Here is a 26,475-nt window from a genome sequence, read left to right on the forward strand (position 1 = left end):
CAATGATGCCTTAACTAGAGGCATTTTTAAGTAACTAACAAGTCTGTGTGCTGCCTGAAACTATACATCACCATTTAATCAGGTTGTATGGTTGCCAATATTCAAATGTACTTTGCATATTGTTATTATTTATGATTATTATCAATAAAACATTATTTTATGTGTAACTTAACTCCTGCTTGTCTTTTTACTACACCTAATTGCCTGAGGTTATAGATATAGAAGGGAAGGTGGGGATAAGTTATATACTATAATACCTTATAAACAGTGGTAAGTCTGTGAGATTTAGGCATTTTGACAAAGGCTACTTATTAATGATACAATAGGGGAAAGTAGAGCAACATATTACTCTACCAAGACAAAACATGCGCGATGCTACGCTTACTTAAAAGCGTGAACAGCACCTGTCCTTTTTGGCTGATTGCTTTGTTTCTGTCCCCCCAAAGACATTCTCTGCTCCTGTTGGGGGTCGCGCTCCTGTTGTGCTCCCCTATGATGTCTGCCTATTCTTTTAAACGAGAACTAACTGCATACTGAGCTTGTTTTACTTCTGAAAGAGACATGTTTGTTTGAAGTGTTTGAATAAAGTTCCTGTCTCTACAATCTCCTGTGTTTCTGTGCAATTCTGTGACCCAAGCGTGACACCCTGCAGCACTGCAGCCTCACTGTCCCTGGGATTGAGCCACTGCACTAGACAAGCCTACAAGCATCAGCGCTTACCTCTGTGTGCTTGTGTGCAGCCAATTCAAGCGCAGTTGGCTCAGTGATTTCATCCATGGCATCAGTTGCACTTTGTACATATTGTTCCAGTAGTTTTTTAAATAGTTTTTACAGTTCATTAGCAGTGTGTAAAATTATCAGTGTTGCAGTAATTGTGATGCTCTTTGCATGAAAAAAAATGTGTTCCATTAAAATTTCACTTTTTCTTTGTGAATTGTGACATTTACTTAAAGTGCTTCAAAAAAGTATTTGGAGTCCAGGGATGCATTAACCCCCAAGTATGTTTCAGTTTAAGGGTTAAAGTCTCAAGATGCCCAAATGCCCTGCACCATCTAAGGCTTCTGGCAATGAAAACGCACATGCATGAATTGCAGTATGTATAGCGGCATTTTTTTAACCACATCCAAAATTCACTGTTTTTCACAATTCGCCGGTGCTCTAGGAAAGTAACCCCAGCGAAATTTGGGGGTGTACTGTATTTATAATATACAGGGTGGATCCCGAAACCTTTCTCTTGTTTTACCTGTTTTGATATCTATGTATATTTTGGTGCTCTATTACTACTTTGAGTTTGCTTTGGCACTTACATCAGGAAGGGCATCTGGTGTAAAATTTTGCCAGATCAATATGCGGACAACAATACAAATTTCCATACTGGATCGGTCAAGACCTGCATTAACAATGGTGGAAATTGGGCTACTGTTAGCTGAAGAAGGAAAGAAGAGGGGGGCGATGTCTCCGGAGGCAGGAGGAGAGGAGGAAGGTAAAGAGAGTGGAACTGATGGTAGGAACTTTGAATGTTGGCAGTATGACTGGTAAGGGGAGAGAGGTAGCTGATATGATGGAGAGAAGGAAGGTTTATATATTGTGCGTGCAAGAGACTAAATGGAAGGGAAGTAAGGCCAGGTGGATCGGAAGTGGATTCAAATTGTTCTATCATGGTGTGGATGGGAGGAGAAATGGAGTAGGGGTTATTCTGAAGGAACAGTATGTCAAGAGTGTTTTGGAAGTGAATATGAAGCTGCAAATGAAGGGTGTGATGATGAATGTTGTTAGTGTATATGCCCCACAAGTTGGGTGTATGATGGATAAGAAAGATGATTTCTGGAGTGAGCTGGATGAAGTGATGGACAGTGTACTCAAGGGACAGAAAGTGGTGATTGGAGCAGATTTCAATGGGCATGTTGGTAAAGGGAACAGAAGAGACGAGGAGGCTGTGGGTAGGTATGGTGTCAAAGAGAGGAATGAAAAAGGTCAGATGATAGTGGATTTTGTGAAAAGGATGGACATGACTGGGTAACTACAGCAGAAGTAGTAAGGGTAACAGCAAGAAGGGTGCTTGGCGTGACATCTGAACAGAGGGAGGAGGAAAAGAATACCTGGTGGTGGAATGGGGAAGCACAGGAGAGTATACAGAGGAAAAGGATGTCGAAGAATATGTGGGATAGTCAGAGAGATGCAGAAAGTATACAAGAGTACAAGGAGATACGGCACAAGGTGAAGAGAAAGGTGGCGAAGGCTAAAGAAAAGGCACATGATGAGTTGTATGAGAGGCTGCACACTAAGGAGGAAGAAAAGGACATGTACCGATTGGCAAGACAGAGATGACTGAGCTGGGAAAGATGTGCAGCAGGTTAGGGTGATAAAGGATAAATATGGAAACATACTCACAAGTGAGGCGAGTGTGTTGAGCAGATGGAAAGAGTACTTTGAGAGGCTGATGAATGAAGAGAATGAGAGAGAGAGAGGGTTGGATGATGTGAAGATAGTGAATCAGGAAGTGCAACGGATTAGCAAGGAGGAAGTAAGGACAGCTATGACAGCTGGAGGTGGCAGAGTTAAAGATGCTAAAGTTTGCTTTGGGTGTGATGAGGATGGATAGAATTAGAAATGAGTACATCAGAGGGTCAACTCAGGTTGGGCGATTTGTGAGACAAAGTCAGAGAGGCGAGATTGCATTGGTTTGGACATGTGCAGAGGAGAAATGCTAGGTATATTGGGAGAAGGATGTTAAAGATAGAGCTACCAGGCAAGAGGAAAAGAGGAAGGCCTAAGCGAAGGTTTATGGATGAGGTGAGAGAGGACATGCAGGTGATGGGTGTAACAAAGCAAGATGCAGAGGACAGTAAGATTTGGAAAAAGGGGGATCCCCTTTGGCAACCCGTAACGGGAGCAACCAAATGAAGAAGAAGCTCACTGTGTAAATTTAGAATTAACCAGAGGTAAGAAACTAAGCAAAGCTCTGCATTAACACAGTGGCAAAGTCACTTACATGGACCATGCTGATCATTGTGTTGAGTCTACATGTTGACTCCATTTAACTTACCTGAACTCAGAAACGCTTCCATCTGTCCATTTGTAAAGCTCAGAACAGGCTGCAAAAGTAGTCTGCGCTCCCCCATCCCCATTCCTGGTCAGGCCAATCCAGAAGTCTCCATCTGAAACCCCAGACCCTGATGATGTTAGGTCATGTAGAAGTTTCTCTATCAGTTTCTGTTCAGTTTCGTTTTCTATGCTGAGTAGGGTGCCACCATCAATTTCACAGGCATTTTTGGCTTCTTTAAATGCTACTCTGCTGGACATATCTTGAAAATAAGCTATTTTATAACATGGATGCTTTGGTCCTCCATAGCAAACAGTCTGACCTATAAAGAAAATAAGACAGAGATGTTTAGTTATTTGTTTGATTTTACAGACCCATATACAGTGCCCTGCATAATGTTTGGGAGAAACACACATTTTTCCTTGATTTACCCCTGTCTTCCACAGCTTAAACATATAAATCAAACATTTCAGACGTGATTAAGTTGCACTGTTCAGACTTTAATTTAAGCATTTTTGTATATATTTTGGTCACACCGTGTAGAAACATAACACATTTTATACATGATCCCCCATTTCAGGGCACCATAATGTTTGAGACAATTGGAGGGCACTGTATACCAATATAGGGCCACTGATTCCAAGTGCCTATTCCAGAAACATCAGGCACAAAGTAAAAATTAGTTCTAGATAGGAAGCCAAACTATGACACATTCACCACACAGCCTGACTCTCCCTTACTGGACCAGTTTAGTTTTGCCAATCAAACTGTATGCCATTAGCAGGAAAATGGAAATGGCAGGATCCAGAAAAAAAACTTCCACATGAACAAAGGAAAACCGTGTAAACTTCTTAGGGATTTTGATCAGCTCGGGATTTGAACCTAGGACTCTAGAGCTATGGGGCAACAACACTAAATGCTACACCACCATGAGCAGTGCAACTAAAGTGCCCAAGACAAATGTATGTCACTAAATAGGTGTTGCAACAAAAGTGTACAGGGCAAAGAATAAGACTTGTGGTTTGCATGTGCAGATGTGATCAGCTGGTAGATGCAGCTCAGTCTTAGTGTAAATCCAAATATTTGTTAATATTAATCAGTGTGTGTAAAGAGCTGGTAAAAGGTGAGTGTGGATGTGTTTGTGTGTGTTGGATGGAGTGGTGCCCCATCCAGGCCTGAGTCCTGTCTTGTGTTTACAAGAAGCACAAGCTTCTATTTGTAATTTAAAAGCTCAATTTTCTCTGCACGAGATTCTCTGTTATGCATGAGAGCTCTTTCTGGAAGTGGTGTATTTAACAATGTAGGGACAATGTTTTAACTAAAATACATGTTTTTAGGACATTGTGACCATACAACTGGATACTTGATATTTAGATTATGTGACATGAGTAATTTAAGATTTTATAGATGTTTCAAATTTCTTTGCTGTTTTTCAGCCTGTGTCTACTGTCATGCCCATGCTATCAGGAATTTTGAGATCTCCATGACACAGCCCAGAGATGCAAAAAGTTGGAATGTCAGCCAGGTCATCCCATTTAATTCCACAAATTATAACAAAGAACAGCGTATGATGGCACAATCTTGTTAGTAAGTTTCAAATGGAAAGAAAAAACCCGAAAAGGCAAAAGATAGCCGTTATTCATCAAGTTTGTCTTGGTCAAGAAAAAGCTCCAACAGTTGACACCCTTTTCCAGGAAGCACAAGCCTTATTGTGCTCTGACGGGCGGGCAAAATCAGTTGCCCCAAAGGGAGTCTTCTCAGAGCTGTAGAGGGAAAGGGAAACGACACGGTTAGTGGTACAACATACCTCTGATGAGCTTTGAAGGTGTCCTCTGATGTGCATGTGCGATTTCAGATAAGAACTATGCATACCATATTGGGGAAATTCAGGTCAATATATGCATTGGAGATGCAGGTGATTTCTAATGTATCTTTCTTACCGATTGCTGTTTTTATTTCTTTGATAATTTCACTTGGATAATGAAGTATGAAGACTTTAGCTTCCTACAGCTTAAAATCTTTGTATTTTGGTATTACAAGCGTCATAGAAAATGCAGTAAACAGAAAAAGAAACCAATGAAATCAATATTTAGTGTGAGAACCCTTTGCACTAAAAACATCAGCAGTTCTCTGCTACAAATTGCATTCTGAAGATATTTACATAGCAAGTTGTTCCAAGCATTTTCAGTGCAGACCTTGGCTGTCTTACCTGCTTCTATCTCTACAAGTAATCCCAGACTGACTCAATGATTTTGAGATCATGGTTCTGTCAGGGACCAAACCATCTTGTGCTCTTTTCGCTGTAAGTTTTTTCTTTTTTTTTATGATTTTGGCCATGTGTTTAGAGTCCCTGCCATGCTGTAAAATGAAAATGGGATCAATCAAGTGCCTCCAGAATAGTATTGCATGATGGAAATAATCTGCCTGTACTTCCTATTAGTGATGTGGCTATTAATACTGATCAAATCGCTATCTCCATGGTGCTTCACTATTGCCTGCAGTCATTCATCTATGTACCACTCTCTAGCCCTTCAGTGGACAAAATGCCATCTGTAAGAGCCCAAAATTTCAAATTTTGACTCCTCAGTCACCTGTTGCCATTTTTCTTCACCCCAGTTCTTATGTTTTGATTGTAAGGTAGTCTTTTGGACTGGGTTTTGGTTTCAACTCTTCCATGAAGACCACTTCTGATAAGACTTCTCCAGACCATAGTATCATGTTCTAGGAACCCAGCGGTTTCTGCAAGGTCTGACCTGATAGCAGGGCTCGACATCTTTTGATTTTGAAGGGGAGTGAACTTGATGTATTTCTCATTTGTTGTACTATTGCTGTAGCCCATCAATGTGTTTTTAGCCCTCAATCTTGCCCATTTGTTTGTGTTTTTGCTAAAGACCACATCTGGAAAAATATGTCTGGTATGAGATTTTTTATTTTGATAGAGACTTTGATGATGCTGGATGACCACCTTGTGTCTTGCCACTCTGCTACCATTTGCCATTGCGTAAGATTCATGGGTAAAACTGCTACACCTACTGCACCCTCACCTTTTTAGTATGGTTGTCCCTTGCACAGTTGTATTGTATCTAAATAAATGTTTCTCTTTTAAGCATGTGTGGGCCTGGGCAGTACTTGAATAGAAAGCCACCCAGGAAAAAGCTTGGGTTGCTGCTGGAAGAGGTGTTGGTGGGGCCAGGAGGTGGCGCATTCCATTCGGTCTAAATATGGATCCCAATGCCCCAGTGCAGTGAAGGGGACACTGTGCTATAAAAATGGTGCCGTCCTTCAAATGAGATGTAAAATCGAAGTCCTGACTTTTTCTAGTCATTAAAGATCTCTGGGCTGCCAATTGTGGTATTCTCTGGCGAATGTCAGTTTAGCTGCACGGTGATAGGCTGTGAACACAGGTCCCACTAGAGGATGTCAGGCCCTCATGCCACCCTTATGGAGGTTGTTTCTGCATGCACACCAGTAGCCAGCTGGAGGTCATTTTGTAGGGCTCTGGCAGTGCTTCTCCTGTTCCTCCTTGCACAAAGGAGCAGATACTGGTCTTGCTGCAAGACTCATGCCCTTCTATGGCCCTGTCCAGCTCTCTTCGTGTAACAGCCTGTCTCCTGGTATCTCTCCAATGGTCTTGAGAGTGTACTGGGGAATACAGCAAACCTTCTGGTGATGGCATGAATGGATGTACCATTCTGGAAGGGTATCAGGAAGGAAAAGGAGAGAGCAATTGCTTGTGGTCACCACCTGCAAAACCATTTCCTTTTTGGGGGTTGTCTTACACTTGCTTCTCCAGTGCACCTGTTGTCACTATTACACAGTATGTACTTGGCTTACAACAGCATAATAAGAGATTTTTATTTTTTGTTCTTTTATAGGTATCAATTTTGGCATTTTAGAACATTAGAACAATCTAGGCAAGAACAGACCATTCAGCCCAACAAAGCTTGCCAGTCCTATCCAATTAATTCTGCTAAAAAAACATCGTCGAGTTTTGAAAGTCCCTAAAAGTTTTGAAAGTCCCTAAAGTCTTACTGTCTACCACGCTACTTGGTAGCATATTCCAAGTGTCTATGGTTCTCTGTGTAAATAAAAACTTCCTAATGCTAGTGTGAAATTTACCCTTCACAAGTTTCCAACTGTGTCACTGTGTTCTTGATGAACTTGTTTTAAAATAACAATCTTGATCCACTGGACTAATTCCCTTCATAAGTGTAAACACTTCCATCATGTCACCTCTTAATCTTCTTCTGCTTAAACTGAAAAGCCTCAGCTCTTTTAACTGCACACAGTACTCCAGATGACGCTTCATCAGTGTGTTATAAAGCTTGAGCAGAACCTCCTTGGACTTGTACTCCACACATCGTGTTATATATTGTAGGAGACGGCCAGCAGCTTATCCCGGCCGGGACGGCCCTGAAATGGAAGAATGAAGGAAGGCAGCTTCATTTGGGACACTGCCTCCCTCAGGATGCTAGTTGGCAGCTTCCCTGCAGCATAGTGGTGCACTGGATATCCGCAGGGCACCATGGGATCTGGAGTTCAGCTTCACAGCCCTGCTGGGTACCGTGGGTACCACCAGGAGATGATGCAGGGAGACTGGGGAGTCCGTACTGTCTACATAGCCCAGAAGTACTCCAAAGTCATGGGGATGGAAGCACAGAAGTACTTCCAGGCTAAAGAAATTACAACTTCTCCATCTGACCTGAAAGTGCTGACAAGTCCTGTGGATGGAAGGACAGAGGCACTTCTGAGTCAAAGACTATTTAAAGCTTATTTAACTATTTAAAGCTGTGAACCCAGCAAGTGAGCCGGAGTCAGGACAGAGGTTGCTGGGAGGTGTGGAGAAGAATATTGTAATGATTTATTTGTGTATGGTGGCTGTAGTGCTTAAAAGGCACTTTGAAGAAGAAAAAATAATTAAAAGATCTTCTACGTCCTTTTACCCTGTGTCTGCGTACCTGTCTGTTGGGTTTAATAGGGCGACAGCAACCCCTAACATCCACAACATGTAAAAAAAGGTTATGTAAATGTATATACAGTATATGTAAAGGAAGGTGTACTGCCTTTCAGTTAATGACTTGTGTATCTAGGAGCTGTCAATGTATGCATGGATAAAGATGTAAAAAGTATTTGTTTAGGTAATACTAAAATGTTTTCTTGCTGAGGGAGCAAAATGCAGTTTGAGAGCCTCATTTCGAAAAAAACTGAAACTTGCAGGATTTGCATGTATAACACTCTTAAACGTGTTCTCCCCAAATACAATAGCATTTATTCTGCATATATTCATGAGTACCTACACAGCCATAGAGCAGGTAAGATGTAGTACCATAAACATCTTGCTGCCTTCATATGTAAAAAATGTTTGAGTGAAAAAGGAGAGATGACTTGTGGTTATCAACATATTTATTCCCTGGTTCCAGCCAAGGAATTTAACAATATAACAATTTTCTATATTTAACTTAAATAAAAGAAAGTGAAACTATATCTAAAACAGGCTTCTAAAGAGAGAAAAATGAATTTGATGATTCCCATTACTGCCTCTCAGCACGGCAATGCAGGATCGTATCTAGTCAGACATGCATTATCAGCTTGGTTTGGACTTACACACCCTTGAATCTCTATTTCTGTGTGAAAATGAATACAAATATTTGTTAAACTGACATTTGAACTTCTTTTGAATACTCACTGAAGGGAAAAAAATGATATGTAAGCTATTCTTACTTATTGCAGGGTAATTGGATGTATAAATCAAGAAAACCTTAACTTCCAAAAATCAAAAAAAAAAAATTCAATAGGCTCATAACATTTAATCTTTAATAAAGCATGTTGCTTTTAAAAGATTAAGGTGAAATCAATATGTGGTATGGCTGGTTTCTCTGCCAAAATATTGCTCCATCTGCCTTGAGCTACTTAGATTTTAAAACGCAGACAGCGAGAAGCTGTCAATTACCTTAGGTTCATTGGGATCAAGCAATACAATCAAATGAACGAGAGGGAAGGAGGTGATCTGCCATGTTATTCAAAATTCCTTATGCTATTATTCTTATTAAACATCTAAGTGTAGACTTTTATGGTGTTTTTATTGTGCTTTTTAAAAAGCAGATCACAATAATATACACTATTATAATATAATGTATATAGTATTATCTTTTCTTCAATTTTAAAACCCCCTCCAACATCCCTTTAACCTTTTCTCCCTTCAAATAACTTGTTAGAATGTGTAAAACAGAAGAGACATCACTAAAATGTAATATTGTAGCAATCGAAAGGCAGATAGCTGCATATACTGTATAATAAGTAAGGAAGTTGTGTTCAGCAGGGTGCTGTAATTCAAAAGTCCCAGGCTGTAGCAGATCAGTGGTTTTGGTGCTCCAGCATGTCCAAGACTTTGGTGACATGTTTTGTAACTTAAGAATAATATTGTTGTGATGTAATAAGCCATTCAGTGTCTAACTAGGAGTTTTGCCCCTCCTGTGTAAAACAAAAAAGTTTATCTGCTGTTCTTCCAACAGAGCCTAAAAAAGCTTTCTCACACAACACACGAATGAAAACAAAGGCAAAAAAATGCTTAAGAAAAAGGAAAGCGAGCTCTACAACATAGTGTTAATAATAATATATGCTCACTCTAACCAGTCCTGTTTAACATCTATGTTGTGAGAAAAAAATTAGAGCAGCACTGAGAAACAATGAGTCGGGAGTGAAAGCTGGAGGAAGATGGATTACATCAATAAGATTTGCAGACAATAAAGCAATGACATCAAGCAATAAAGAATGACTACATAAACTAATAAACAAATTAGATTCCACATGCAAGATGTATGAAATAATGATCAATGCAAAGAAACGAAAATCAAAGGAAAGAACAACAAAACCAGTAATAATAATAATTGGAGAAGACCTCTTGGAAGAAGTGGACAGCTCTAAATATTTGGGAAGTATGCAGTAGAGGGATGAAAGAAGTGAAAAAGAAATAAAAATACGTATAGCAATGGGAAAAGCAGCCTTTTAATACAATACGAAAGATGCTAACAAACAAAATGGGTAGAACACTGAAGAGAAGAAAAATAAAAACAGGAAATTGCAATGTTGCGTTGTTTGGAGCAGATACATAGATAATGGGGGAAAGGGAAGTAAATAGATGGGAAGCATTTGAAATGTGGCTATAGAGAAGGATGGAAAAGATCAGTTGGATGGATAAATTATCTAATGAAAAAGTGCTGGAAAGGACTGGTGAAGAAAGGAGCATGCTTGAAACAGTGAGAAGAAGGCATCAGAACTGGATGGGACATGTACTAAGAGCAGAAGGACTGTTGAAAATAGGGCTGGAGGGTAAACTGGAGGGAAAGAAATCAAGAGGAAGGCCAAGGCAAGACATGTTATATTACCTGAAAGATGGTAAATCATACCAAGAAATGAAAAGAAGATCATAACAAGGAGTATAATGGAGGATCAGGCGATCAAAGGCCTGCCTTATGGCAGATAATGAAAGAGAAAGAAGATAAAAGTAGGCTATTTATTTTTTGTTATACCTGCATTTTTATCACTCTTTAATATTGTTTTTTATCAGTATGCTGCTGCTGGAGTATGTGAATTTCCCCTTGGGATTAATAAAGTATCTATCTATCTATCTATCTATCTATCTATCTATCTATCTATCTATCTATCTATCTATCTATCTATCTATCTATCTATCTATCTATCTATCTATCTATCTATCTATCTATCTATCTATCTATCTAATATGAATGTAAATCTTATTAAATGCACAGACCACAGTGACACACTGAAAATCTCTAAACTATGTGGCTGCCTACAAAAGGTTAGAAATTTATGATTTCAAAAAAGTGGGTAATGTCCACCTGTGCAAAATTAAATTTATGTTCTGTGCGAATATTTGGTAGTTAATTGAACTATACAGAAGTATTTTATAAATACTGTAGTTTATACAGTAAAATGTCAGCCATTTTTTTTCCCAAACACGTGTCTATAGCAAACTTTCTTGCTAGAAGAGTCTTGTCCAACGTGTTTCTGAATGTATAGTAGTTGAATTTGTGATATGCCACTGTACAGAATAATCAAGACAGTCAAATATCTCTTATTTTTGGCAAAAGGCACAGATGCTTCACCGACCTTGAATTCAAGTTCAGTTCTAGTCAGTGGTGTCATTTGTGTGGCTATTTTGTTGTCTTTTTGTCTTTCCATAGTTTTTCTTCAGGTATTTTGGTTTGCATTCTTTACTCCGGCAGCACGGTGGCCGCAGTGGGTAGCGCTGCTGCCTCGCAGTTGGGAGATCTGGGGACCGGGGTTCGATTCCCGGGTCCTCCCTGCGTGGAGTTTGCATGTTCTCCCCGTGTCTGCGTGGGTTTCCTCCGGGCGCTCCGGTTTCCTCCCACAGTCCAAAGACATGCAGGTTAGGTGGATTGGCGATTCTAAATTGGCCCTAGTGTGTGCTTGGTGTGTGGGTGTGTTTGTGTGTGTCCTGTGGTGGGTTGGCACTCTGCCCAGGATTGTTTCCTGCCTTGTGCCCTGTGTTGGCTGGGATTGGCTCCAGCAGACCCCCATGACCCTGTGTTCGGATTCAGCAGGTTGGAAAATGGATGGATGGATGGATGGATTCTTTACTCCAAATATATTCTATTAGATTCATTGGCAATTCTAAATGTATCCAGCGTCAGTCTTTTCATGGACGTGTCTTATTACCAATTTGTATTTTTGATATTGAATTGTACTCTTATTTCTCTGGAATATGCCTTGTAATAGTGTATGATATTAATGTCAATTTTTTCAGAATAAAGCTTATTTCATCTTGTAGACTTGCAATGCCACAAAAGCCAGTTTCCCCTCTTGCTCTTGTTGTTTGAATTGGCTTGAGTTTCTCAAAGCCTTGATCAGCCAAAAGCAGGATGAAATGGAGGAATGGATTGTGGCAGGCGGCCGGGGTCCATGCCCAGTCGGGACGCCCCTGCACTCTATATTCAGGGGGAGCAGCCCTGGACAGTGCAATACCTCTCCCTGGACGCTAGATGGCTGCCCCCTGGGTTGGAGCGGTGCCTCGGTTTCCAACAGGGCTCCATGGAAATTGGAGTTGGGTGCAGCCTTGTTGGGTCCTGCAGGCACCGCCAGGGGGTGCTGCAGCTGGGACTCCTGAGCCCATATGGGCAACGTATTCACCACATCTGGAAGTGCAACCGGAACACGGCAATCAATTCCGGGTGAACTGTAAAAGGGCCCAGCAACCACCATTCTGGGAGCCAGAATCAGGAGGAGGAGGAGGACAAGGTTACCAGGGAGGAATGGTGGAGGAAGAGAAAGAGTGCTGTATTGTGTGTTTGTGCTTGGGACTGTGTACTGCCTGTGGAACACGGGGAAGACATGCGCCCACAGATGAAGAAAAAAATAAATCTTTGTTTATTTTACATGTGCCTCCGTGTGAATCTGTGTCGTGTTGGGTGCCTATATAGCACCTTTTTCACAGGATCTTAATATAACAGAATTTATGCAAACAATCTTACTTTAGTTTTTATAGCATCTTTCACTGGTGAATACAATTCCTAGGTGCTTCGAAAATGAAGAATTGTAACGGAATAATTAGTGCTTTTTATGAACTTGTATTGAACTTGGACTTACACAGACAATTTTTAAAAATTAGAATAATTAAGAGTCTAACAATTTTAACTGTAATGCTAAAAAAGAACAGTTTCAACAAGCTGCTTAATCCTTATCTAAACCATATGGGAACCAGGGAATAAATGAGTTTAACACTCAAGGCTCAAATTGGATAAGTGAAGTCAAAGCACCATGTACCCCATAAACTTGAACATCTACATATACTTAGTCAACAGTTTCAGGTGCCTCTGCAAACCGACTTGAAAATTAAAACTAGCAACGCAAAGTAAAATGTACAATAAACATCTCCCATCAAAAGAATGCTGCAGGATATTATTCACAAGCTGTAGGTGTCTGTTCATTTGGTAGCCATTTTTGGAAAGTTGTGGACTTTTCTGGACTTCTGGCTGTCTTGTCTTGTATGAAACAACACACTGTGTCTTGTGTCATAATGTCAAAATAACAAATATATATGGTAAATGGCACAATTATATATAAAGTATTTAATGTAAATAGCTAATATCCAACTTCTTATTCAACGTATTCACTGCTTGGCATGTGAAATATGCACATGAAAAATCAAGAATCCATCTTATAGGGCAAATGACCCTCTTGTAAGTCACTGTCCTTACTAAATGCAAAATATCCAAATTCTCTAGCAAATGTCTTAATCATACATCACAAATTAAGTTTATATGAAAAATGTCTAACTTACACATCAAATATCCAATATATATGATTTTATAAGTCAAATTCAGCTTTTTGTAAATATCAGAAATCAGGCTTATAAGGCAAATATCCTCCCTAAATGCCAGTTTATATAGCAAATGCCTTATCAGATGTTTGCCTATACTGACTCATAAGGGGTCTTCTGTTGCCAGTGTAGGCCTCTCTTTTAAAATAGGAAATGAACAGGACTAGTGGTCAAAATGCACAGACTCTGATTTTCAGACTGCCCATCCTAACATCTTGGTACTTTGATTTTGGGCTCTGGCACATGACACACTTGTGCTTTCTTAATGGCGGGTTAAAGAACTGGCAGCAGCTTTTAAAGAGAGGTCGGTTTAATGAGACCGTCTACTTATACATAACATCAGATCACTAACATGGGCTTGTCATGAGCCAAAATGGACACTTCATGCAAATTGAGTACAACAGAGTTTTCAGCTTCATTTCTTCTGGCTTACCCTTAACTACTTTTCTCATATACCAAATAAAAACACTGAATTACTGTCCACCAACATGAAAGGCACAATACTTTTTTTTTTTCTAAAAGTTTATTTTGGATGAAAAGCAAGACAAAGACAGAAGAAAGATCAGACACAGAATGGTTCAACACTATTAATACATAAACTAAAATATAAAAGAGGGGTAAGGTCAAATTCAACTAGTGCATATTATGAAAATGACATGTCAGCCATTTTCTTATAATAGATTGTGAACAGGAGACGAAGGCAAAACAACATTTATTTATATATCACGTTTTCATACAAATAATGTAGCTCAAAGTGCTTTACAAGATGAAGGAAGAAAGAAAGGTTTACAGAAAAAATTTAAATGTAAAAATAAGATTAGGTAATACTAAGTACTAAGGCCCGATGGCTAGGAGCACAGAGAAAACAAAAAAATAAACTCCAGAGGGCTGGAGGGAAAAAAAAAACAAAATCTGCAGGGGTTCCGAGGGCACGAGACCACCTAGCCCCCACTGGCAGGCAACATAATCCCATGAAAATTCATAGTGTTACAGAGGGGCAATGGCCAAAGATGTAAGCGTGATGCAGGAGGTAAATATAATCTAAAATCTGTCATATCAAAAACAAATGACATGTGTAATTACATGTGCTTGAACGACAAGCCCTAACCATCTCTGGATGCAATGACTTTGATTCTGATTTCACATGGATCCTGCTACTACTATGTTAAACTGACAATGAATCGTCAACAGCTGGCAGAAAAAAGAAAAGACAAATCTGAATGCTTATCACATGATCAGGGGTTTGACAAAGAGGAAGGCTGTGTTCGTGATTCACCAAAATTGAGTGAGGTGCATTATCCAGCTTTATCGTGGTGCAATCAGTATCTTGCAGTGTGCCATCATTTATAGGTCATTTATTAGTGTTCCTGTTCTAGAATCTATGATTTGAAATCAATCAAGCATTGCACGCACAATTGTGACTTGTCACTTAGCTGCAGAAACGCGCATTCTCATTGGTTCCCTGCTCCAGGCAGAGCACTTGTAAAGGCAAATATGGTAATGGAATTTAGACCTTGCAATGATCTGTAGAGAAGGGTGAGGTCTTCTGTAGCACTGATTTTGCCAGGGGGGACAAGGGAGACTGAATAGGATGCAACACCTCATGCTTATAATCAGCCCATTCCTCCTGTTGGTGGTCCTAGCAATAACGCAGTAATTTTAACTATTATGTACATTCGGGAGAAGGACATCTTTGTGCAAAGTAATGCCCAAGACATGAACCTTGCTTTTCAGGATGCATTTACAAAGTATAAGCTGTACAGAGACACCAGGAATGTAGCAAAAGATCTTATGAACCTAAGGCACCACCTAAAAGAATGAGGAGGTCCAACTCATTCTGTACAAGTTGTAACAGTTGTAACATCTTGAAAGGTTTCTGAAACAAATGAACTGACAAGATTAGCTAAAAGATGGTTACTTAAAGCAAATGGAGTCATTTTCTTTAAATTTCACACTGTGACAGCTACTGGTTGTAATAGAACCAAAGAAATAGGTTAACTCGGCCAATTAGAGCTTGAAGTTGTTGCTCTATCTCTTTTGTAAAAGAACATTGGTGTTCTGTCAGATCACCTCATGGTAAGCACACTGATGAATACTTTCACTGATTCTATAATTGTGTGCTGCAGAATGCACATGAATTCCCAATTGTAGATGACCCATAGCAGTGACCCCTCCACGCTGCTTGCATGATAAATTTTCTGAGGCCAATGATTATTTGAGAAAATGTATTTGAGGTGCTGGACTGCTGAACCGACTTCTTGAGTCAAAGATTCGCTTCCAAATCTTTTAAAAGTGTTGAAGACACAAAATGTGTGATGGTACTGCTCATTAAAGGAAAAACTTTTGCAAAGGACATGACATACACCACCATGATCTCTGCCCATGCCTGTCAATATTGCTCACTTGAACTTGCAGCTCAGTTTGCTTGGTGACATGCTGTCAGCAGAGAACACAAAGTCGCCATCCACTCAGTGCACAGCATCAGTGGGTTTTTCAAATGGGAAGTCGACTACAGAGCGTTTTTAATAGGCCAGTAAAAGCGTTTATTTATATACTGCCAGTTACTACATGCAGAGCAGCAAGATCATTTAGTGATTTGCAGGGATTGAAGAACTTCTTGAGGACCACCACAGCCACCCCAAAGACTTAAAGGATAGGTTCCGCATTTTCAAAGTTAAACTTCTTTCTTTCTAGTGATGGTAAATATTTATTTGCCACTTGAAATTGTGTTATAAAGTGAAGTGTTTTTTGTAAATTAAGAAAAAAATATCTCGTCTGCAATTTATAATGGACTGAGGGTCCCCAGATGTGAAAACAAAAGTTAAAACTTACCAAATACATCCACTTTGAAGCAGCAAAGGGTTTGATTTAAGAGAACATGACTTCAATATTTATGATTCATTTTTGTGACAATGAAAGGAAACTACAAAAAAAGTCTGAATTAGCGTAAGTCACCCTAATTCAGGGTGTTCATAAGAAATGTAATGATTTACTTCATGAGAAAGAAGTACACGATAAGCAAAAATAGTTGCAGCATATAACTGAAATATTAAAATGTGTGCTTCAATCTAAATGTTTAAAGTCTAAATATTCTTGATTGTAATATACATTTGTCCCTTTCACCCTTTGATGGTGGTCCATTGTATCAGGATTTAGGGGCGTTGTGTAAATTATTTACAAGTTAATTTCTGGCTCTAATATCAACCTGCATATTGTTGTATGGGTTTTTGACAAAAAGGAATCTGATGAAATTGCTTGTTTGTTCGATTCAATGCCTCATTTTAAAATTCATTGTTGATTTGGGCTATTTTCCACCACAATTTTGTTTTTAATTTCAGTGGTGAAACTCTGCCCCTGGCAGCAAAGGGAGAAAGATGAGCAGTGAGGTGAAGCACTTTTTTAAAATGGCTGAACATCATGAAAATGTTTTGCTTTGTTCCTTCCTTAAATGAACTGGATATACTATTTTGCAATATGGGCACAAAAGCATGAGTCATTTTTTGACTTTTGCAGTAACTTCAAGGCTTTTTTTTTAACGTTTGTATCCAGGCCACCTTAAGACCTATTGTAAACTGCAAGAACAGACACAGTATTTTTTAAATTTATATAAAAAAGCTCTTAACATTTTAACACAATTTCATGTGGAAAATTATTACATGCCCTGATTGTGAAAAAATAACTAAAAATACTCAGCTAGATGTATTATACACAAACAAGGAGTGAGCAAAAAATTGATGTGATTACATGGTAATGAACAACAGAGGTAGATATTTGCCAAGTTTAAATGGAAGGTTTAACATAAGCACATTTGGCAGATGTTTTTTATTCTTTTAATTAAACCAGCCTTTAGCAAAGCTTTCAAAGCTGAAAGTTATAGCAGGCTGACAGGTTGAACATTTTAATTTAGCTTCGCTGTGTCTGAGCTCCTACTTCTTCAAGTGTATTATTATTATTATTATTATTATTGCTGTTATTACTTTTTTATAGATGATACAAGTTTCAAGTAAACAGAATTTACATTAAGCTTGTTATTCCAAATCACACAAATAGTCCTCATAAACTAAAAATGGGGAAAGAAACTCCAAGACAGACCACAATATTTGCAATAAAAATTTTAATTCTACACTCATCAGCTTTTGATTTTTTTTTTTATTAGAATTCACTGTGTTTTTGACCCTGCCTAAAATATCACTATCAGCAATTTTAGTGTTAGATGATTTGATTTCTCCCACAAAATAATCTAAATAATTTAATCTGAAGAGCTTTCTTTCTGTAGACAGATTTGAAGGATCACAATGGCTGGGTGAACATGATCCTCATCCTGATGAGTAATTGCATGGTTCCTTATCTGGTATGACCAAAAATGTTGTGCGCAAAACATGATATTAGCTGAAAATGGACAAGACACATAGGCTGTTAACATTATCTGAAAAGTTCAAGCAGGAATGTGAAGGTAAGGTAGTTGTAACGTCAAGCCAAAAATTTTAAATGCAACACTTTGCTAAATTTGGAGCTCTCAGGGTGTTTTTATTTGTTCCATTCTACAAATTTTTCATTTTTTTTTCCGATCGTATCAAAAATTGTAGATGTTCTTTAGAAATCTGAGAATTGCTCTTTGACATGCAGTTTCTAGATATTAAAGTTTAAAATAAAAAAAATGCTATTTTAGATAAAAAAAAACATTTTTAGAATGAATTGTTTAGACTTAAACAATTATAAATATATCATTGTTTTAAAAATGATTATTTCTTGTAAAGAGAAGTTATTTGGTACGTTTTTCCTCTTACAATCCTCTGATGGTGTTTCATAGCGGAATGACCAACAGATGGCTGCTAACATAGACTCACTCCACTTTTTACAATAACGTCTCTACAATTGAATGATGTCATGGTGGAACCTTACCCCGTGTACACAGGGAAAACATCCAAATCCAGTGTAGCAAATAAATTTTTAAAGATGTGTTGAACCCATGTGTTAGGTAGGAAGAGAAAAGCTCGTCAACTACCTCAAAGTTATCTGCTTTTGTAATCCCAAGAAAATTTTGGCACACACTTTCTAATTCCTCCCAAGCTCCTTTTTTGACTTAACACAGCATGGATTTGAAGTTTGCGTCCTTGAAAAGATTCAGGAATTGAAGTCCAACAAAGATACCTTCATTTATGCTTGCTTCACTAATTGTATTATACAGTACACTAAAAAATGTTTCCAACTAAAAATGATCTCCAAGACTTATTAGAATATTAAATGTTATGTAAAGTTTGTCAAAGCAGATGTGCTGATGTCATTTTTGATCAAGTTGTTATGTGAAATTGTGCATGGTGATCACAATTGTCTGGTACTCAAATGTGGCACTTGGTGCCATGGCCCACCTGCCAAGTTGTTTTGCCTGCCTAAGGAAAAGTCATCCCAGATGGAGGATCGCAGGAATCGTGGGAGAGAGGGGTCCTTTCATCGGATTGGCTGGCCCAGCACTGTTTCAGCTGTGGAATGGCCAAATGGGGGAGGCAGCTTGAAGGATGAGGTCTCCAGGACTCTATACAAATGCAAATCTTATTATGGGATATATCATCTACTGTTAAATTCTACTCTGTACTTCTAAAATTTATATATTTTTTTTATTTCTTACTATATTGAGAAATTGTTCTGTGTACTGTACTGTATTGTATTGTATTGACCCCCTTCTTTTGACACCCACTGCACGCCCAATCTACCTGGAAAGGGGTCTCTCTCTGAACTGCCTTTCCCAAGGTTTCTTCCATTTTTCCCTACTAGGTTTTTTTGGGAGTTTTTCCTTGTCTTCTTAGAGAGTCAAGGCTGGGGGGCTGTCAAGAGGCAGGGCCTGTTAAAGCCCATTGCGGCACTTCCTGTGTGATTTTGGGCTATACAAAAATAAACTGTATTGTATTGTATTGCTGTTCCCCTTTATAAGTTTGTTGGAAGAGCCACAAACAACAATTTTTCATTTATACTATCTGCTCTTACAGCACACATTTAGTAGTTTGCTGGACATGGTTAATTGACTTAAAGAGTTTAAACTTTCAGTCCAAGTGAAAAAAGGCAAATGCATTTAAATTGAAAATAATATATTTGCTTGCCATGTTAAACTAGAATTAAGAACAAGAGGAATACGCTTAAGCAAATTTGACATGTTTTAAGCTTTTTTGATATTCTAAAGAATGTGACAAATATTTTTTGCCATCAAAAGGCCAAGAACTGGGAAGGAATAACTTTGGGAACAAAAGTGAGGCAGTTTAAAGTTTGATATCCTCTACTGGGATGAAAGCAGTGATACCTGAACCTGTAACTAAAACAAGAGTGAGCCCAGGGAGGAAATGCCAGAAGTAGTAGAAATACCTGCTCGCTACAATGAATATGAGACTGTTTCCCTCCCTTTCAAGGCCAATGGAAGACTCGGGGATAGAGACAATGGGAGCTACTAGAAGGAGTTCTAAATAGTTGTCCCTAGAGACAAATGAACTTTACACCTAACCATTGAAGTGATCCCAGGATAGAGCTTAAAACCGCCTTCTCAACAGAGGCCAGTTCAGAGATCAGTCAAGAAGTGAGTACAACATTCACTCAACTGGTGGAAAGCCAGGGTAAGGGAGAAATGAGAGGTGAGAGGAGATACTAGAATACTGAACTGGTAGACACATCATAACAACTCATCTACTATTCAGGACTTCAAAAACCATTTAGGTGGGTCCAGAGAGGTTTGTTGTTTTTTGCATGTTTAGTTGTGCATTTTGTTTACCATTATTTTCCTTGTGTGTAGTTATTTTTGTTAATAATGGTGCTATTTTTAGTTTAGTCCTGTTGAAGACTATCAACAAGATTCTTCAATTTAAAGAGAAGATAAATTACTCATCTTATCCTCTGAGATGATCCCTCCTCTCCAATTCCCTTTTTTCTGCTTTCTCACTTACATAGACTCCAACTATCATATCTTCATACTCTTCCTGTTTTTCCTCCCTCTCTCTCTCATTGCCTTCACTCATTTACCTCTATCTGATATCAGATTTTATTTGCTCTCTTTCATCAACGTCCTGCTGTCTTGAATCCCTACATTCTTCCCTCAGTCTGATGTGCACTCTAAATCTGTCACTTCAGTGTACCATGAGAGAGAGTTGTGCAAGCAGTGCAGACACCAACCCTAGACCTTTTAATGCTGACCAGCCTTTCTGACTTCAAATCTTTCTTCCTTGTCTGAAACTTTTGATTTCTGTGCTGTCTTTTTGCTCTTTTTGCAATTGTTCTGTTAATTATACAGTATTTGTGTTTTCATGATTAATTTACATTTTCCTTTCTAGTAATTCAGCTTTGATGATATTATTACGGAGTAGTATGGCCATGTGGTGTTGTTGTGTCAATGTGAATTAACATTAGTTTTACGATTGTCATTTTTTATTTAAGCAACCGTTCAACAGATCTTTCCTGTTTGAGTTTTCTAATGAAAGAGAAATACTAACTACTGTTAGTAAATTGTGCCATTTTCACTCAGATAAAAAATGTAATGGTTTACTATAAAAAATAACCATTTCCCCAGAGACAATTACCAAGGATTTAGAATAGTAGAAAGGCCAGAATCGGCCCAGTTATGGTGATTATTCTGACACACATTTTAAAGTTGAAAAAAAGCCAGCTTTACAAATCAGTAGCTCAGTTGTGAAGATAATTTCATATCAGACAGGGATGCATTTTTTCTAGTCAATGCTCTACACAGCAAAATTGCCATAACCAGGGCCTTACAGTGTCAACCCTTAAAAGTGTTTATATGGAAAGAGTAGACCTATATATACATTTAAAGTGTTTAAACATTGCTGTATAGTAGCAAAATTCTATACCTGTTTTAACTTATCAACATTTCACATAGGAATACAATTAGAAAGGCAAATACAGTATTTCAACAAAGAGGTGTGCTTCAGCATCCAATCTAAAAATGTATGGATGAACGCTGAAGATATTTCAAAGGTGATGGAAAGAAGTTTCACATAAGACACAGAGAGAGAGGTGACCTACATAGAAATGTGTCATGCCTCCCCAATATACTAAGGAGAAGTCAATCCAGCAAGTTACAGGGATGGCTAACCATCTGATATGGGAGAGAGAGACTGAGAGAGAGAGAGAGAGAGAGAGAGAGAGACAAAGAAAGAGGCCAGGGAGGGTACCTCCCTGCTAAATGATAGAGATATGGGTGCTCATTCAGAAGTGAGCTTGAGAAACACTGGTAAGAAACCAATAATATTTCATCCATTCATTAGGTGGGCAGAATAATTTTACTCCATGCTAGGAGTAGTCAGCTGAGAGGATGCCTGCTAGACCAAGTTACCCAAGGACTACCAAAGATTCAGAGATGCAGAAATGCCACAAGGTCTAACTATAGAAGTGATTCCATGATTTAGTGGGAAGTGACAATATCTGTGCTGAGAAATTTGTTCAGTGTGTCACTCTTCCCTATGATGGCTATCTTCTATTCTGAGTTTACATAGCATTCATGTCATTTCATGCAGCAGGGGTAAGAAACATTGGTCCTGGACGACCACGGTGGCTTCAGGTTTTTCTTCCAAATCAGTTGTGCAATGAGTAGTCAATTATTGCTGATGAAATACTTATTGCGCAAGCAACATTTCTCTTCTTCATTATAGTTGTCTTAATTGCTTATTTTTGTCTTAAACAGCTGCATTCCCAGTTTTTTAATTGATCCTTATTAGCAGTAAAATACAAATGAGAAATGAACCAGCAGTTCACAATCTTAACTTGTGTCCATTTACACCTGTGTGCATTCATCATAAACTATCCAATTTATGATAAACTATCTAGATGACATTAAGGGATGGCAACTGAGGAAGAAAGGGTTAGTAATTTAACCTGTATCCTCTGTGAGGAGGAACCCAAGCAAGCTATTGAAACCCCAGCAGCAATAATGCACCCACAATTGCCCGAGGGATTGGGGTTTGGTGAACACCTAAACTGGACAGACCTTACAAAAACAAATATTGCAGACTGAATTAAGCCAAGATGAACTTCTCTGGAAAGAAGCAAAACAGCACAATTTGCAGCAGTTCTTTTTGGTAACTCGCAAAAGGAGAATGTCCAGAGTAACCACAGACAGTCAGTTGCCTTCAAGTACCACATACTCTTGCACCAGGCAGGAACATCACCATGTCAAGTGGACATACACCAGCAAGGAAAACCTCTGACAGCAGTTTGATGATGATACTGATAGAATCCTGGAAATTATAGCAAGAGAAGTATTTAACAAACAACTCTAAATCATGTCAGAAATAACAGTAAGCCGTGCCAGGTCAAAGGTGCAGAGACAAGGAGAAGAAGCCAGTCAGAAATATATGTGCCAGAACTAAGACAACTCCAAAAACTCATCAGGTGAGGCAGGAGCTGGAGAACCTGAAGCAACAATTCAAAATGTTAAGTGAAAGTAAACCTTGCTGAGCTCAAGAACATCTAAAGGAAAAACCTTGCTCCCCTTTAACAGACCAGAGTCACACAGAAGAAGGAGGAAGAAGAAGAGAGCTAGCAAGCAAGTTGCTTTTATCTCAAACCCATTGGTATAACAAAGAGGCTGTTTAGGCAGAGGACAGCTGGTTTGCATGAAAGAGGAGGACAACAAATATTTCCTGGACCTTTTTTGTGACCCACAAAGAAACAAGGAATTTAGTCAAACAATTAAGTCCTAATATTGAGTTCAACAGCAATGGGTCAGGTTTAAAGAAGGCTAAGGAATTCATCTGGGCAGCTTAGGAGGACTTAGCCCTTGGACCGATTTGAATACCCTGTAAGATCTTTAAGGGGTGTCCAAAGCTTTTCTGCTGACTCTAGAAGATCTTGTAGATAATCTAGCACTGGGGCAAGGTGATGGCAAGGTGATACATCAGTGGAGACTTGCTGGAGGGGTCTGGATGCTAACGGATTTGAAAGCAGAAGTCAGCATTCAGTTTTTAATCAATGTTTCCCAGCTGCTGATAGAGCATTTAATTAAGCATGAGAACATTCACCCTTCATTGTAGAAGACAGAAGGGATTCCAAATGTGCCTGGATGCTTGGAACATACAGGTGTGAATCTCTTCTTATTAGACAAGTCAGAGAGATTAACAAAAACCTTGGCTTTGCTGTGCACTGGAACTCTCTAATGCTCATGGGTTAATGCCCCATAAATTGGTAGAGAAAGCTTTAGACTAGTACTATATTCCAGAAAGACTCAAGAACCCTATGCTTGACTATTACTTCAAAGCCACCACTGGGGGTGACAACGTTGGAATAGCAATGGCATGAGGAAGGTATCACAATGTACTGGACCACCTCTGCAACACTCTTTGCCTTATCTATTTGAACATGGCAATTAAGGTGGTAAAAGTAGATTACACAGGTCTTCTATCGAAGTCAGGATTATGGTGGCCTCCAATATAAGTGTTCACAAATGACCTGACTGTGAGTACTATGTCAGTGCTAGTATGCTAGTGGATTCTTTAAGGGTGTATGAGAGTAAATCTAGATCTTTTTGTGCTGAAGAGGTATGGTCACAGATGCATTTCCATTTTACATTAGTGAAACACCAATCTCATTGGTCACAGAAAAGCCTATGAGGAGCCCGGGAAAAGTGCTCACCTGAAGCCTTAAGGATTCAGCCTCGATTTAGGCAACCAATCAAGCTATTGAATCTTGGTTGTCAGGAATGGACAAGTCAGGGTTGCCTGACAAATTCAAAATGTGGTTGAGGTGAGGACTTGGAGAAAGAGGAGAGTGCAGGGAAGCAGTGGAGCTGACTGAATCCCATCCATGGCACAGGGAATTCGTGAGAGCTGTTTTCATTGGGAGGGCTGTCCTTAGCAGTTGCATGGTGGTGCAGTATGCGTGGGCCCAAGGCAAGGAACAGGGCATGCTGGTACAGTAAATGTTTGGGCAGGAAATGAGTAAGTTTATTTTAGCAAGGTGGTCACCATAAGACAGCAAAGAGCATGGATAAGATGGGAGGCAGCAGTGAAGTGCAGTGTAAGGTCACATGGCCGAGCTCCGGAAAGCAACGCCCCATGATATTGTTTCCTAACTCAAGCATTCTATGATTTTCTATCTAGCCTAGTCAACCTCTATATACAGAGCAGAGCAGAAGTATCAGCATGCTCATTGTTCCAAGGAAGATGAATGTTTAGAACATATCCTCAGTTGCTTCCTAAAAGCACTTGGAGAAGCACAGCCTCAAGACACTTTTAGAAGGAGTTAGCTGGACCCATGTGCAATACTATTGGTACTATCATACTATTGGTAACATTAGGCACAAAATACATCATCAATGTTTTGAGGAAGGGGGAGCCATCCCAGTCCCAGAAGAGGCCATCTGCTGGGATCCTTGTATCTGCACAAGACTGGCAGATGGTTGACCTGGGAAGAACTGGAGAATTCTAGAGTGCATGTACTTGACACCCTTGAGACCTGGCATCATCCTGTTGTCTGAATCAATAAGGCAGGTGGTAGGGTTGGACGTTATTAGTCACTTTGAAGACAGAATTGAGTTTTAAGGAGGTTAATCCTTCATCAAAAGATCCAAAATAAAAACCCAATAGGCAAATGGTCACATTACAGTAAAGTGTTTATATGAGAGATGTGAATTATTATAACAAATAAAACAAAGAAACAAATAACTGTGTAAGTAATGTCAAATAGAAGAATTTTACAAAAACAGCAGATTTTGGAACTTTAATAGCAGCCTTTGTAACTACTTTATATCAGGTTTTTTCAAATGCTTAGAATTTCAGGATCACGATACTCCAGTTGGCTTGATGATTAAAAAAAAGAATGTCCCCCTATACAAAAGCTGGCCAGCTTAATACAATGCATTCTGCTTATGTTGATATTTAACTTTTTTTTTTTTTTTTTTTATAAAAACAGGTTTTTACTGTTGAGATGTTACATAATTTATTTACATGATTCAAAAATTGATACTTGTTAAAGAGTTTGTGAGGTGTCAATTTTTAGCTTTAGTATATTATGTGAAAATGAGGGCCAGAGGTTAAGAGCATCCAGCAAGACAGATATTACCACTGCTCAGAGTCATAAATTCTGATGAGAAATCAGAACGTGCTGTAAACATATGAGATGTGGTCAATTACCTATGATTAATATACAGACTGATAAAGTCTAAAAGATTAGCTCAGGGAACTAGAGCTACTTTAAGTAATTGCTTCAGCGTAACTTGCATTATCATCACATTGTATGCTTTACAATGTTCATTTGTGGGCTCAGAAGACGACTCAGCAGTTCTCGTTGTCAGCTCAAAAGCCAATTAGAGGACCTCTAGATCCTTAGAGTACATTTTGTCAGGGATTTCATTTTACTTAGACACAGTAACACCAATTTCATATTTTACTTTTATAATGAAAGTTTAAGAGTAATTGTTGCAGATGTTTACTATCCACTTTAAAGTTTGCATACAGTTTGTAATCTAGTCTACTTTGTGTGTGCTTGTGTAAAATAATTTTACTTCCATTATTATTCTGGCACAACTGCCACCACATGTCTAATGTATCCATTAAAATCCATGCCTCTGCAGCCATGACTGAAAGGATCATTGAGGTAAACTTCATAAGTCAGTGGAATCTGTCACTCTGTAATCACACCTAACAAGAAAGAAGAATGTCTTATATAATTCAGAGTAACACATCATCACTTAGAATATAAGTACAATCTGCTAATGCCTATTTATAGAAAATATTTGTAAAGTCATATCATAACAAGGAAGATGTACAGTATACCATTTCTAGTCCTACAAATATCCCAAACAGTACTTTACGTTGTTCCTTCTACTGCATGGCATGTCTAGTGAATTTAAAAAAAAATTTTATCGTCAAATTTTACCTCTGAGGTCAATCTTATTACCTAGCTACCCCGCTTCACATGGGGCTTCTATCTACTTGCATTTAATTTGTAAGGAAGCAATATCAATTAGGCTCTCTTTAGTGTTAGCTCAGTCATTCACTTGATTTATTTTCTACAGTTCCATTGTGTTCCAAGAAATTTCCAGAAAGTGTGGCTACCAAACCCCCTCTTTGCCTTTAAAAAA

At 38.8% G+C, this 26,475-nt stretch overlaps 1 protein-coding gene across 2 annotated transcripts in view; it reads right to left on the bottom strand.

Moving 5' to 3' along the window:
• Positions 1–26,475, bottom strand: part of chodl (chondrolectin) — a 77,345-nt gene that overhangs the window by 34,071 nt on the left and 16,799 nt on the right. For both annotated transcript variants that reach the window (XM_028801286.2, XM_028801285.2), the window contains exon 2: positions 3,047–3,365. In XM_028801286.2, coding sequence (XP_028657119.1) covers positions 3,047–3,365 — 319 coding nt within the window. The remainder of the gene's footprint in view (positions 1–3,046; positions 3,366–26,475) is intronic.

This window comes from Erpetoichthys calabaricus, chromosome 4, assembly GCF_900747795.2.
Source record: "Erpetoichthys calabaricus chromosome 4, fErpCal1.3, whole genome shotgun sequence".
Taxonomy (NCBI): domain Eukaryota; kingdom Metazoa; phylum Chordata; class Cladistia; order Polypteriformes; family Polypteridae; genus Erpetoichthys; species Erpetoichthys calabaricus.